At 47.7% G+C, this 15,700-nt stretch overlaps 1 protein-coding gene across 1 annotated transcript in view; it reads left to right on the top strand.

Moving 5' to 3' along the window:
• RNF24 (ring finger protein 24) overlaps window positions 1–8,371 on the top strand; it is a 73,267-nt gene extending 64,896 nt beyond the window's left edge. The window contains exon 6 of the mRNA XM_074951909.1: window positions 1,577–8,371. Coding sequence (XP_074808010.1) covers window positions 1,577–1,715 — 139 coding nt within the window. The 3' untranslated portion in view covers window positions 1,716–8,371. The remainder of the gene's footprint in view (window positions 1–1,576) is intronic.
• The last annotated feature ends 7,329 nt before the right edge of the window (window positions 8,372–15,700 follow it).

The following is a 15,700-nucleotide window of genomic DNA, read 5'->3' on the forward strand; positions in this document are numbered from 1 at the left end:
AAGCCGTGCTGTGTGTTCCCATGGTATGAATGCATAATTTCCCCCTCCCCCAAAGCATGCAACCTAAACAGAGAGTGGAAAAATGCTTTCCCCGCCATGCAAAGGTGGTTTTTCAGTGACCCAGATCTGGACGTGGAACTAGGTTTTGTGACTTTACTCCCTCAAAAATCTGCAGATCCATGAATCATTCTAGCTGTAATGGCCTGTATGTACCCTCTGTGCATGTCTGTGTTTTTCTGCATTGCACCTGTTCATGCCTTTAGATCATAGCGTTCCACGACAGATATTCCACATGCTCTGTACAGAGATGCAGCACGCTCTACTGGAAAGAGCTGCGTGAGCTTCTGGAGCTAGATCAGTAATAGACCATCTCTCTTGTGCATAAGGCATCCCAAAAAGCCTTTTGAAAGAAAAAAGCCAGACACTGGTAGTTTAGGACCCAATCCTGCAAAGTGCTGAGCACCTCCCGTGCTTCAGTGGGAGTTGAGGTTGCTTTGCACCCTGCAGGAGCAGAGCTTTGTGACTTAGCGATAGCTCAAATGCAGCCTTTGGGTGCTAGAGCCTGTTTCCCAGGGGGGAGAGAATACTGGTGAAGAAGCTGGAGTTAACCCCTCCTCCCTTTGGAAAATGTCACTGGTTCTTTACCTTCCCCCTGTTGACCTGCCAGAGGTGGTCAGAATTGACATCGGGCATGTAGTACTTCCCATGCTGCAGTTTTGGTGTGAACCCAAGTCCTGGGACAGGGCTCAAATCTGCCAGACATTTTGCTCTGAGGTGGGATTGCTACCAGCAGCGTTGTGCTAACATAGCAACACTCTGGGCCTAATTCTCCAAGCGTGCTGCGTGCAAAGCACCCTCTGAAGAGCTCGTATCTGTGTTGGGGGGTCGGCAGAAGGCAAGAGCTTGAGTTGAGGATGCCAGCTCTGGCCGTTTGGGGGCTTCTGTAAGGATGGGGGTTTGCTTGGATGGTGCTTGCTCTTTAGAAAGAAAGCAGCATTGCAGCAGTGAGCATCACCGCAGAAGTCCATAATGGCGCTCTGACAGTCATCCCAGTTCAGCAGAATCGGGCATGTTTAAGTGCAGTTTTTTTATTTGCATAAGGGGAGGGGGGTGCGGAATTTTAAAATTCTTTGGGTGAGATTATCTCTGACAAGTTCCAGTATCGAGCTGGCACAGCGATTTTCCGGCTATAAAAATGTCTGTTCACTGTATAAAACTGACTTTCTACGTGTGAATGCAAAGAGGGACTTTAAGATGAACTAAAACTCTGGAGGTAGAAATGCGCCTAATAGGATGAAAATGGCAGGTGAGTGTGGAAGCCAGGAGTCTGGGGCTTGATTCCAGCTTTGTCGCTGACTCTCTACGTGAACTTGGGTAAGTCATTTCACTTCGCTCTGTTTCCACAGCTTTAACATGGAGATAATGATTTCTACCTCCAAAAGGCTGAGAGAATTAATGTTTGGCAAGTGAGAGGAGGCGCTCAAATGAGGGGGGCCAGAGAAGCGTACAGAGTGTTCAGTGGTGGTAATCGGGTTCAGTGTGCATTAACTCTGTCCTCTCTTTTCTTCATTCCCAGGTGCCTCATTAAGTGGTTGGAGGTGCGAAAAGTGTGTCCACTCTGCAACATGCCCGTCCTGCAGCTGGCACAACTCCATAATAAGCAGGACCATGGGCCTCCCCAGGGACCGCTGCCTGGGGCAGAGAACATTGTATAGCTTCTCCTAAGCAAAGGACACTTCCGTCACAAAAAAATCACAAGGATGAAAACGATGGACTTATGCAGAGAATCGCAGATCTCTGAATCTGTTCCTTACAGCCTTGGTGCATCTACCAGGATTCCCTTTGTCTCATGAAGAGCTCCCACGATGCACTTTAGGGGATGGGGCCAGATGCTTGGACTTCAGAACAACCAAAGCAATATGCCACCAGCGCAACAAGAAGACAAAAGGCAACGACAAGCCTATGTGTTTGGGTTTTTGAGAGCACTTTATGACGGACCCTGTCGCCGATATTACATGTGTAGGCCTGGTACCTGTTTCTGGCTAGTTGACTATATGGTGTGCTGAATAGGAGGGATAATGTTACGAGCATAATAAAAGAACTTACAAGGGCAAGTCTTTCAAGACCCTGGCCCCTGGGTACCTTGAATGGCAGATCCTATGCAGCCAGTGGACATCTTCTCATCTCAAAAAAACAAAACCAACCTTCACACCCCCTTTAAAAACTGTCTCCATAAGGCCAAACCCAGCCAGTGGTTACCTCACGCTGAATTGCTAGTGGCTGGAGAAATGAGCAAGGGTTTTACATTGTTCCTTTAAGGAGAATTTCCTGAAGTTGTGGGATTACTCGGAAATTTAAATTTTGACAATGTCCTGTTAGCAGGGACAGTCCTAGACCAGTCTGCCTCTAAGACAGAGCAAGCGCATAAGCACTCTGGGCTGAAGTAGTTCCAGGGGAAGGGTTGCAGGTACTGTCCAGTAAGGGAACTGGGTCACTCTAATGTGCACGTATGGCCTGATTGTGTCGGAGATGCTGAGCACCCACGGCTCCCCAGTCTTCATCTCTGAGAATCAACCTTTACGTGACCCCAGAGGAGCAGTGAGGTTGGATCTGGTCTTGAGAACATCCATTGCCCCCGAGTGTTCTGAAAAGTGACGGGATGATTTCCTACCAAGCGCTGACATTAAGCTGGCTTTGGACACAGGCACTTACTGCAAACTGCACAGCAGCCGTACACGTGTCCTTATTTTCCTCTGCAATACAAAAGCCCATTTGAAAAATCTAAGTCCAAGGCCCAGCGGTTACATGCTTTTCTTCCCGTCTCGTGTAGTTGGTGAAGCATGATTGCAGTACACCGCCTCACTCTCCCACATGCCCTCCTGTCTGCACAATCACAATCTCAAAGGGCTGATTTAACCTTGGCGCAGACAGGCCCAAGTCCACTAAATTCAGTAGAGCTGTGCTGCCTCTTACTTCAGAGCCAGTGATAAACCTTGACTATCTTGTTTCTTTCTCTTGGCTCTGAACTAGAGAGAGGTACCATGTCATTCTGCTGGGTGCAGAGGTATTCAAGTCGCCCTTTTGAGTTCTATGGCCCACTTGAAATTGATGTGTATCGGGATAAGTGGCAGGGCATAAGGTCTGTTTGTGTATGTACGTTTCTTGGGGTTGAGGAGTACCCTTGGTGTTTGGCCAAAGTATATTTAAGCAGGGTAGGTTTCCGATTTCTAGCTCCACTTTCTGAGTGATTCAAAAGTACTGACACTACTGAGATTCCTGAATTAGACCAATAATAAACAGTACAGATGCAGCTGGATCAGGGGGAAGTTAAATGTACGTAGCTAGCCATTGTCTAAAATGCCGTAAATGTGCATATTGCTTACTGCATTGGCTTGCCAGCCCTTTCTCCTCCTAGGTACACACCTGCGTGCTTAGCATCTGCTGTAGTGCCGTCCCATGACAGCCTCACAGCTACTCCCATTCAAGGCAGATCCTCTGGTTCTTTAACAATGTTCCAGGAGCCTGATATCCCCTGATCCCTTTGCTGTCACATCCAATCCAGTTTACATCTCGTGTACTACCAGGAGTCCTTTTGTCTTCTAAACCTTGCTTTATAAGGGCCAAATCCTGCTGCCATTGATCTCAGTGGAAAAACTCTCCTTAACCTCTGTGGCATCAGGATTGGGGACATCCGAGGGGGAAGATTCACTTACTCATGAGTGCCCTCTGCGCTGACTTTGACTATTGCAGCCTGCATGTTGTTTGCAGACTGTATTGTGACGGGGGATGGGAGGGGAAGACACGTGTATTTGTTTATAAACGTGAACCCGTGGCTAGTTCACTCTGCTTATTTGCCTGCTCGCAGGTATTTGCATGAGCTGTGAATGATTGAACAGTTTTACAGAGGAGCTTTGCAACAACCAGTGGGAAGAAGGATGGGTTGTGAACATCTACCATTAACCACTTTGTCCGTCGTGAACTTCAAATTCCCCATTTAACCAGAATAGAAAAGGTCCAAATGCTGTTATTTCCCTTTTGTCGATCGGCACCAAGCTGGTAGTGATCGGCAGTATTGATTAAAGAAACGTTAGGTGCCTTTGGCCTTTGCTCCCTTTACAGAGCTACGGTCCAGTACCACACCACCACCAGCTCTTGCAGATGAAACCAACAATCCTACCATGCCTCAGCCTGTCGAGTTTCTGTCTCTGGTCCAGCCAAGCAGGGCACGCTGGCTTATAGGTGGATGTCCGCAACGAGGGTTGATGACTTGTCTCTCTAATGTAGCCTAATATATGCATTTCCAATGTGCCTACACAATAATTTAGGTCAGACTTGAACAAAAAACCTCCTGCTGCCACTGAAGTCAATGGGGAATTTTTGCCACGGGCTTCACTAGGAGCAGGATTTGATCCATATGGTCTGTCCTGTGATACGTGCACCCTTCCTGACCCCCCACCACCACCGTTGAGCCTTTCTGTGTACTTTTATTTTTTTTGCCACAGCCATTTTTTAAGTCATTCAGAAGAATCTGTGTCCTGAACGTTTTATGTATGAGACTCTTACCTAGGCAATTAGGTATCTTAGATTGTATTCTGAATGGAACAAAGGTCTGGATTTGAACTATGAATATAAAGTGACAGGGCTGGCTTAGTGTCTTCCCTGCTGTCTCCTGGCTGTGCTGATAACGTTTGCATTTTATTTCTGTGATGAATACCACAGGCTACAGTGCTGTATCTCATTCATAGATTCATAGATACTAAGGTCAGAAGGGACCATTATGATCATGTAATCCGACCTCCTGCACAACGCAGGCCACAGAATCTCACCCACCCACTCCTGTGAAAAACCTCTCACCTATGTCTGAGCTATTAAAGTCTTTAAACCACAATTTGAGGACTTCACGGAGCAGAGAATCCTCCAGCAAGTGACCCGTACCCCATGCTACAGAGGAAGGCGAAAAACCTCCAGGGCCTCTTCCAATCTGCCGTGGAGGAAAATTCCTTCCCGACCCCAAATATGGCAATCAGCTAAACCCTGAGCATATGGGCAAGGTTCACCAGCCGGATACCCAGGAAAGATATCATAGAGGATAAAACTGTGTGATCCCTGCATTCTTGTGACCTGGAAAAAGAGCCAGCCTGGCTGAACTGCTTCCTAGGTGCCCTGCAGGAGAAAATCCGTGAATTTCTTCCCTGAACGTCGAGGCCGCTGAGGATGCTTGCTAAGAAAGTGGTGGCTTTTGGTCTCCACAGTAAATAAAAGTGACTCATAGGCTGGTCTCTGGCAGCATACAACTCCTGGAGTCCGTGTCCCTCCATTCCTGCGGCTGGATTAGAATTTAGTATGAATTCTATGGGGCTTCCTCTCACAACTCCTGACCCTTCCAGGTTCTCAGTGCTCAGAGCTTCTCCAGAAATCACTGGAGTTCTGTGCAAGGACAGTTTGCAGGATCAGCACTAAGGATTTTTTCTGATGGCTCAGTTGGTGGGTTGGTAATAGAGTAGTGCAAAAAGCTTCAGGTCTGGGTAGGAATCTAGCCTAGGTCTGCAGTGTCTGAAAGTCATGGCCACATGATGGCGGTTGAGTGATCTGCGAGTTGGCAGTCTTATTCCCTTTGTTAGCATCTGGTCTCTCCATTCCCAGACACTTTATCTCATTTGGTACCCTTGTTGGGAATCAGAGTAGCAAGGCTGAGAAATGGGCCATGGATGCTTCTTCCTTCTCGTTCCTAGGGGTGTCTCTTCAAAGCAGGGACAGAGGCACAGGGAGATGACTGCATGATGCTGTTTGCAGGACCGCTGTCTGTTCTGGGCATAGATCTTCAGTCTTGAGAGTTTCAATCTATAATTAGTTTATTTAGTTTCACTAAATTCTCTGAAACAAAACGTAACTTTTCTGGTTCTCTGGATCATATCAAGTTACAAGCAAACTTGAAGCCATGCTCTGATTGGGCCCCAAATCCTATAGGGGTTGGTAACCATACAGATACATAGAATGTCAGCACAGCAACTGTGAAACTGGGGAGGGGGAAGGTTAAAACCCTCTTGCAGAAGCTGGCCTGAATTGGTGCCACTTGAAATATCCTCTCAAATGGCCAGAGGAATTCCCTGCACTTGCCTGGTGTGCTACGTCCTTCAGTGTTTGGTTGAACGAGTACCTACAGCATGGCTGATTTATTCCTTTTGGCTTTACCAGAATATTCAGCTCCCAATCACATCCACGCAGTCAATGAACCAGTGGAGTGAGATGTATTTTATTTTAAAGGGCTGTTACAGTGAGACTCCATCTTTCTCCTGTTGCTGTCCATTTTAGAGCCATCTCAACCGTACTCAGGTTCACCTTGCTGAGGGATGTTATGAAGGTAGTTTGCCAGTTCCACTCTAGTCTCTGTAACCGGTACACCACCACCTTGTGTATAGTATCTGTCTGGTATCTCTAGAGCAATTGACTACCTCAAGAGAGCCATTTAATGTCTTAAATGTCAGCGGTATATGTCACAAATGTATGGGGGGGAGGGGTAATACCCACATCCCGGAGCATATGAATGTGTTGTCCTCTCTCCATTTCCCAGCAGTAGATTCTGCCGAATAGCACTCAGGCTCTTGAGCAGATTTGTGGTTTGTTTCACATTAACTGGTGGCCAAAAGTGGCACAGATCCCTGCAAACTCAGCACTTCCTTGAGACAGTGACCCGGGCTTGTGGGGGGAATTAGGCTAAAATATTCACAGGAACCACATTCCTGTCTGGTAAGATTCCCTTTCCCAATCTCGTTAGTCAAAAATATTTGTTTGACAGGCCACCTACCCACAACTCCCATTCACTTCAATGGGATTTGTGTGTGATAGGGTCTGATCTTGAGAGGTGTCAAAGAGCCCATTCAGCCAGTGGATGAAAGTAGAAGCCCTCATGGCAAATGCAATTGTATCTCCCTTGATTGATTGGTCCCTTCGTATATAGACCTTCTAACACTATTCTCTCCTCTAGTATGTACCCATAACTCCCACCAGTTAATGGGTGGTACATGTGTACATATCTATGTGAGAATAGGCCACTAATTTTAGCAGGCTAGTTGCAGTCAGTTCATGGTTGGCTTCTTATAGCTGAACTAGGACAAGTTGCTCATGGATAATCCCTACTAGCTTGCTCTTTCTCTCCCAAGTGCATGATTGATGCAAATTTCCATTCCCAGGAGTTGAGTGGACAGGATCTCTGTGAATGGCCAGTCCTTGGTGCCAACTCCTTTTGTGATACAAAACATACACTGTTCACTGTAAAAGCTAAACCTTGTGGCAAATAAGGTATTTGGAAGTATAGATTCTACCATGTGCCTATGTCTTGTGTTTCTTTCAAAAGTTGACTATTTGCCTTTATTGGAGAAAATTAAGCAACTTGTAGTCAACATTTGAAAACTCTCTTGTGTGTATTTCAAAGCAAAAGGCCCGAGTGTTAATTAGTTGCCATAAACCAGGTTGCACTGACCCATTGGTCCAGAGCATTTGTAGTGGTGATGGTGGATTCTGAAGCTTGATCAGATTTCATTGTCTTGATGAGGAAATGGAGCTGCAGGGCATAGCTCTGTGTCCTCCTGGATGTGTCTTCCTAAAACTCTTTACATGGTTGGTGAAAGCTCACTTTCCCCCTTGCTTGTTTTTGGTGACCCCAGTATTGAGCTGTTTGCCAGTGGAGGGCTGACCTGTCTGATCTCTCACCCCCGTGTAAATCTGGAGTAACTCCTTGACCACCAGTGGATTTATACCAGTGTGAGATCAGAATCCAACTCCATGTCATGGGGATAACTATTGATCAGCCTCTAGATGACTTTGGATGTAAATGGAAGGGGCAGGCTATTACCTGAACTTTTTCTTAGGAGTTTCTCTTTTTTGCTTCAGTATTTACAACCCTCCCTACTGAAGGGGTGCAAGAAAGGGATCATTCAGTATTACATTGTACAGGCTTTTCTAATGGCAGAGTAGACTGTTCTTTCCAATCCTTTTAGAATGGGGCTAAAGTTTCCCATTACCAATTAGTCTGTGTAGTTTGATAGCATCAGTACCTGAACTATCGCTAGTATTTGACCGGTCTTGTGATTAGGCCACCAAGGGTTTAGGTTGGGGGCGGGAGGGTGGCGTTTTCTCCTTCTCTGTAAATACTGTGTGACTCCTGAGATGTTTATGCCTCTGGGTTCATAGACTGTTTGTACACTAAGAGTTCTGCAGCAGAATGTTTTTTAAAACATTCGCTGTTTTTTGTAAGCTATATTTTTGTATATTTAATTGCTATTTTAAAATTCTAATGCATCTTTTTTGCTAATCACACTATTGTTAAGGAAAAGAGAATTTGCATGTGATTGGACTTGAAATGTAAATAAATGCGGATTTTGGAAAACGTGCTGTGTTGGAGTCACTTCCGCCACCATCTCACTGAATCACACATGTTCACCTGTCTCTGGTTTATGTAGGTCACCCCCAGGGTGACTCTGGCTTGAGTCCATTGCTTACAAATAGACGGTACCTACTGCTGGGGGCAGTCCAGGCCAGGACACCATGGTGAGATTGAGTCAGCAAAGACTTGCCCCCTCCTTGCTTTTCCCCCATAGGTCTCAAAGCAAGTAAGCACCATTATCCCACTCTGATAGGTGAGGGGAAATGCAGAAAAGTGACTTGCCTGAGGACCCACAGTGAGTTGGGCAGAATGGAACCCAACACCCTGTCCCCTGTCATGTGCTACCTCCGATGTAAGATTAGAACTGGTCATCTTAAGGTGGTGGAGACCCTGGATTCCCTGTCACCCCTTGCACGACAGGCCGAGCAGAATATTAAAGCCTTATGGCTGGATTGTCTGAGGTGCCGAGTGTGTCCATGGCTCCAGTTCACTGCAGTTTGGAACTCTGTGTGCTCAGGGCCAATGGAAATCAAGCCCTAACTGACTTCTAGCCTGAGATTGGCCTGGGCATCCCACTACGTAAAGTGATCTACATAAACTATTTGTTCTGCTGCCTCCATACAAGACTGATCCAGGCTTGCACTTAGCATTAACAAGCTATATCTCCCCCTGCTGACTACACTTCTCCCTGTCTCCTCAATGTACTGTAGACGAAGCTGACACACTAGCTGAATGAGAACTCCCCCATGGCAAGCCAGCCATTCCAGCACTTTCCTGGCTTGTACAAAGTGTCCTATTCAGCAGAAACTTCCAGAGGTCAAACTATTCAGCTTTCCTCTGTGCTAGCAACTACTCCCTGTCCAAAAAGGAAAAGGAGTACTTGTGGCACCTTAGAGACTAACCAATTTATTTGAGCATAAGCTTTCGTGAGCTACAGCTCACTTCATCGGATGCATAAAAGTGGAAAATGCAGTGAGGATGTTTTTATACACACAGACCATAAAAAAATGGGTGTTTATCACTTCAAAAGGTTTTCTCTCCCCCCACCCCACTCTCCTGCTGGTAATAGCTTATCTAAAGTGATCACTCTCCTTACAATGTGTATGATAATCAAGGTGGGGCATTTCCAGCACAAATCCAGGGTTTAACAAGAACGTCTGAGGAATGGGGGGGGGGGGAGGAGGGTAGGAAAAAACAAGGGGAAATAGGTTACCTTGCATAATGACTTAGCCACTCCCAGTCTCTATTCAAGCCTAAGTTAATTGTATCCAATTTGCAAATGAATTCCAATTCAGCAGTTTCTCGCTGGAGTCTGGTTTTGAAGTTTTTCTGTTGCAATATCGCAATTTTCCTGTCTGTAATCGCGTGACCAGAGAGATTGAAGTGTTCTCCGACTGGTTTATGAATGTTATAATTCTTGACATCTGATTTGTGTCCATTTATTCTTTTACATAGAGACTGTCCAGTTTGGACAATGTACATGGCAGAGGGGCATTGCTGGCACATGATGGCATATATCACATTGGTAGATGTGCAGGTGAACGAGCCTCTGATAGTGTGGCTGATGTGATTAGGCCCTATGATGGTGTCCCCTGAATAGATATGTGGGCATAATTGGCAGTGGGCTTTGTTGCAAGGATAGGTTCCTGGGTTAGTGGTTCTGTTGTGTGGTATGTAGTTGCTGGTGAGTATTTGCTTCAGGTTGGGGGGCTGTCTGTAGGCAAGGACTGGCCTGTCTCCCAAGATCTGTGAGAGTGATGGGTCGTCCTTCAGGATAGGTTGTAGATCCTTGATAATGCGTTGGAGAGGTTTTAGTTGGGGGCTGAAGGTGACGGCTAGTGGCGTTCTGTTGTTTTCTTTGTTAGGCCTGTCCTGTAGTAGGTGACTTCTGGGTACTCTTCTGGCTCCGTCAAACTGTTTCTTCACTTCAGCAGGTGGGTATTGTAGTTGTAAGAATGCTTGATAGAGATCTTGTAGGTGTTTCTCTGTCTGAGGGGTTGGAGCAAATGCGGTTGTATCGTAGAGCTTGGCTGTAGACAATGGACCGTGTGGTGTGGTCTGGGTGAAAGCTGGAGGCATGTAGGTAGGAATAGCGGTCAGTAGGTTTCCGGTATAGGGTGGTGTTTATGTGAGCATCGCTTATTAGTACTGTAGTGTCCAGGAAGTGGATCTCTTGTGTGGACTGGTCCAGGCTGAGGTTGATGGTGGGATGGAAATTGTTGAAATCATTGTGGAATTCCTCAAGGGCTTCTTTTCCATGGGTCCAGATGATGATGATGTCATCAATATAGCGCAAGTAGAGTAGGGGTATTAGGGGACGAGAGCTGAGGAAGCGTTCTAAATCAGCCATAAAATTGTTGGCATACTGTGGGGCCATGCGGGTACCCATAGCAGTGCCGCTGATTTGAAGGTATACGTTGTCTCCAAATGTGAGATAGTTATGGGTGAGGACAAAGTCACAAAGTTCAGCCACCAGGTTTGCCATGACGTTACCAGGGATAGTGTTCCTGACGGCTTGTAGTCCATCTTTGTGTGGAATGTTGGTGTAGAGGGCTTCTACATCCATAGTGGCCAGGATGGTATTTTCAGGAAGATCACCGATGGATTGTAGTTTCCTTAGGAAGTCAGTGGTGTCTCGAAGATAGCTGGGAGTGCTGATAGCGTAGGGCCTGAGGAGGGAGTCTACATAACCAGACAATCCTGCTGTCAGGGTGCCAATGCCTGAGATGATGGGGCGCCCAGGATTTCCAGGTTTATGGATCTTGGGTAGTAGATAGAATATCCCAGGTCGGAGTTCCAGGGGTGTGTCTGTGCGGATTTGATCTTGTGCTTTTTCAGGGAGTTTCTTGAGCAAATTCTGTAGTTTCTTTTGGTAACCCACAGTGGGATCAGAGGGTAATGGCTTGTAGAAAGTGGTGTTAGAGAGCTGCCGAGTAGCCTCTTGTTCATATTCCGACCTATTCATGATGACAACAGCACCTCCTTTGTCAGCCTTTTTGATTATGTCAGAGTTGTTTCTGAGGCTGTGGATGGCATTTGTTCTGCACGGCTGAGGTTATGGGGCAAGTGATGCTGCTTTTCCACAATTTCAGCCTGTGCACGTTGGCGGAAGCACTCTATATGTAGAAGTCCAGTCTGCTGTCTCGGCCTTCAGGAGGAGTCCACCTAGAATCCTTCTTTTTGTAGTGTTGGTAGGAAGATCTCTGTGGATTAGTATGTTGTTCAGAGGAGTGTTGGAAATATTCCTTGAGTCGGAGACGTCCAAAATAGGATTCTAGGTCACCACAGAACTGTATTGTGTTCATGGGGGTGGAGGGGCAGAAGGAGAGGCCCCGAGATAGGACAGCTTCTTCTGCTGGGCTAAGAGTATAGTTGCATAGATTAACAATATTGCTGGGTGGGTTGAGGGGGAACCATTGCTGTGGCCCCTTGTGGCATAACATTCATAAACCAGTCGGAGAACACTTCAATCTCTCTGGTCACGCGATTACAGACATGAAAGTTGCGATATTACAACAGAAAAACTTCAAAACCAGACTCCAGCGAGAAACTGCTGAATTGGAATTCATTTGCAAATTGGAGACAATTAACTTAGGCTTGGAAGAGACTGGGAGTGGCGAAGTCATTATGCAAGGTAACCTATTTCCCCTTGTTTTTTCCTCCCCCCGCCCCGTTCCTCAGACGTTCTTGTTAAACCCTGGATTTGTGCTGGAAATGCCCCACCTTGATTATCATACACATCGTAAGGAGAGTGATCACTTTAGATAAGCTATTACCAGCAGGAGAGTGGGGTGGGGGGAGAGAGAACTTTTTGAAGTGATAAACACCCATTTTTTTATGGTCTGTGTGTATAAAAACATCCTCACTGCATTTTCCACTTTTATGCATCCGATGAAGTGAGCTGTAGCTCATGAAAGCTTATGCTCAAATAAATTGGTTAGTCTCTAAGGTGCCACAAGTCCTCCTTTTCCCTGTCCAAAGGAAAACAGTCACCATCAACCTGGGAGAGCCTGGTGTTGGCAATTCAACCTTGCATTGTCCAAATGCAATGTCCTGTCAAGCTAGATGAAGCTGAGCCAATCATTCACAACAAAGAATTCAGGTGAGGAATTCAAGGGTTACTGTGTATTCTTCCCCAGCTCCATTGGGGTGCCTTTTGGCTAGACTTCAGACTAGATCCCTGTCTGTACAGAAGAAGTTGCTTGGAAGGTCTTCCCAGATGAGTAAATAGCTACTTAAGACTGCGACTACTCTTTGGTCAACAGTTCTACAGCTTTCCCTGGGGGGTTTCTGATGCCAAATAGAGAAACAGCAGCTGTGACATTCTCACCCTTGAAAGATTTGCCCTCTCTGGAGCAGAGACTTGCCTTCCCCAGGGTGGTGGTGGCTGTTTCCAGTTCAGGGGGTTCTTGGCTTTTCCATACCAGGGCTCTTCAATCTATCTGGGATTCTCCCTTCCCTTTAACCATATGGATAGGTCGGAGCAGTTGTGATGCTCTGACACCCATTTGCAACCCCGGGAGGGGGGGGTCACAATCCCCAGGCTGAGAAGCCACATTCTTGTGTTCCAGGAGCTGGGATACTATGGCAATGGAATCATCTGGAGTAGGCCGTGCCAAAACCAGTCAATGCCAGATTGTCTTCTGGGAGCAGAATGGAACGCTTTGGCTCAGCGAACCTTTCCCTTCCAGGGGAAGTGTCAGCTGCTGTTGCAACTGGAACTCTGCTGCTGCCCTGGGCCGATCCCCATCTGGCCCAAAGGAGTCTGAATCGCCTCCCCAGCTCCACAGATGGGGGCTGCTCCTGCAGGGGGAGCACAGGGGCAAAACCACACACCGCTGGAATTCTTCCAGGCCAGCTCTGAGCAATCCGCTCTGACTCTCCCCCACCCCCTCGGGGCTGGTAGTGGGAAGCAGAGTTCTTGACTGATGGCTGCAGTTAAGTGAATCTGAAGCAGCCTGTTCCTAAAACAGGAAAACCAGCCCTTCCCCCATCAGAAACGAGGCACTGCTGGTTCAGGGCAGGTTTCCTTACTGAGCTTCCCTGAGAAGTTCTGGTCTGCCAGGGACTTTCCATGGTGCTCTTGGCACTGAAGTAATTCAGGTCCCAGAGCTACATGCAGTTGCTGCCTAGTGAAGGGTTCGGCTCAGACACTTTTTGTGTGTTGTCTGTTGCTTTCACGGGGAAGCAGCAGCCCCCTGGGCTCTCCCCCCGGTGAGGTGCTGGAGAACGCAAGGGAAAAGAGGAAATTTTTTTTTTCTTTTTTGAACCATCCTAGCAAAAGTAACCGAACTAGCCCAGGGAGTATTCCACAAGGATGGCTCCAAAACTCTCCAGCAGGGACTTCTCTTGTTCTTCAATGCTACAGGCTTTTACAGCAATAGAGGAGGCTATTCATGATAAGGACAGTCACAACTGGAAGGGACCTGACCCCTCCTGTTTCAGGGCATTAGACAACCTCTTACTCTAGGGACCCAGAGGCGATTCTCCTAGGGAGGCAGGTTTAGAGGGAAAAGCGTCTATTCGGTGCGAACTGCAGCAGCCCACAGCTCTGTGTGAACAAACACCTCACCCTGCTCTCTGCACTGGCTCCCCTTGGACCACACAGAGCATCTCCACGGCAGCTGCGTTGCCCCTGGAGAAGGGGGCAGGGGAGGGGGCTTGTGGCTTAGCAGTTCCCAAGCCATTTAGGGCTTTCTAGATCAAAGCCACCACCTTTAAATTCCAGTGGGAAACCCCCAGGCGGCCAGTGTGACCTCCTCATGATGAGCGATGCTGCTTAACAAGCAGGCTGGCAAATTCTGCCCTAGCTGCTGTACGGCCACTATGGTTGGTGAGCAAACGGCAAGAGGAGAGGAGCTGCGGGCCCTCCCTGCCTTGTTAGCGCAGCTCTCCTCCGCTTTCACTCAGGGAGGTGTTACCATGGGGTCTCCGGGAGTTGTCAATGGGGGGAAGAAGGACTTGCCATGCCTCTCTGGCAAGATGGTCTATGCACTGTGATCTAAACAAGATGGGACCTAGACATGTCCCATTCCCCTGCAGCAGAGAGTTCCACAGCTAAGGTGCCCTTTCTCCCTGAGCAGGTTCCCTCATATGGTTTTGTTGCTGGACTCAGCCCAGCTTGCAAGGGCCTGGGGTACCTGTGCCAATTCTGGTACCTTCTTCCCTATCTCACAATGGCACCTGGCCTGTCTAGGCACACCAGTGCGGGAGGTGTGTGCTGTTGTTGCTTGGCCTGTACCTGTTCTGTGGGCAGGCGCCTCCAGGCTCCAAGATTGGGTGGGCTGATGCCTTTCACCAGCACTGAATTGCTTGATGGATCGGGAAGCCCAGCTAGCCACCTGAGGCTAGAGCAAAGAAACGATGTCAGGCTTTCCTAACCTTAGCAGCTCCCCCGTGGTACACCGAGCCAGGCTTGTGTGGCCTGCAGTGCCCTGTTGCTATGCATCTCACTTGGGCCCCTGAGAAGATGCGGGGGGAGCCTCCTTTGAAGGCAACTGGGGATCCCCACTTCAGAGCACAACTTTTTAAATCTCCTGCCAAAGTCACAACACACAGCTGCTGTCTGAGCCAGGAGGAGGAGGAGGGGCTGAGCTCCCAGCAGGTAAGGATGGGGGTTGGGAGCAGATGTTAGTCACATGAGATCCATGGCAGTTGGATTTTATGATTCTGGGCCATAAACCCCAGATTCATCGCCACTCCCCACCAGCCGTGCTAGGTATGGAGGCCATGGGTGCTGCGCTATACTCCTTAGGAACTGGCTGCATCCCAACATAACATACGCACCCTAGAGCCTTACTGGCATGAAAACTGGCCTCTACAGAGGAAATGAATAGAGCTGTGGTTCCATGTCTACAGGTGGAGAAAGCTGAAAAGGCAGCCGTGTGTGTTTTAAAGTAACTGCACTCCACATTAAACCCCAAACCCAAATGAAAGTATTAGTTACTTCTATCACAGTAGCACCTCTGAGTAATCTGAGCCCCATTGTGCAAGGTGCTGTACATTTTAAGCCATAACTACCACATTAATTACCTTTTACATGGGCTAAATGTGAGCTGCTTGTTGCCTCTCCCCTCTGGCTTCAGGGGAAGGCTGCACTGAAGTTTAAGAAAGCAGGAGCTAGAGCCAGCTGGGAGCTGCTGATGAGGCAGTGGTGGCTCCAGGCAATGACCTTTCTGTGCCTGGAAAGTGAGGCTTTTGTAGGCATTCTGAAATGTAGCTGTAAAAATGGCAGCCTGGGCTTCCCTTTCTCATGATGTCTGTGTAGCCAGCCTGCTTGACTGACAATCCAAAACTGCATCCTCTAACTGCCTGCCC

Source organism: Natator depressus, chromosome 4 (assembly GCF_965152275.1).
Source record: "Natator depressus isolate rNatDep1 chromosome 4, rNatDep2.hap1, whole genome shotgun sequence".
Taxonomy (NCBI): Eukaryota; Metazoa; Chordata; order Testudines; family Cheloniidae; genus Natator; species Natator depressus.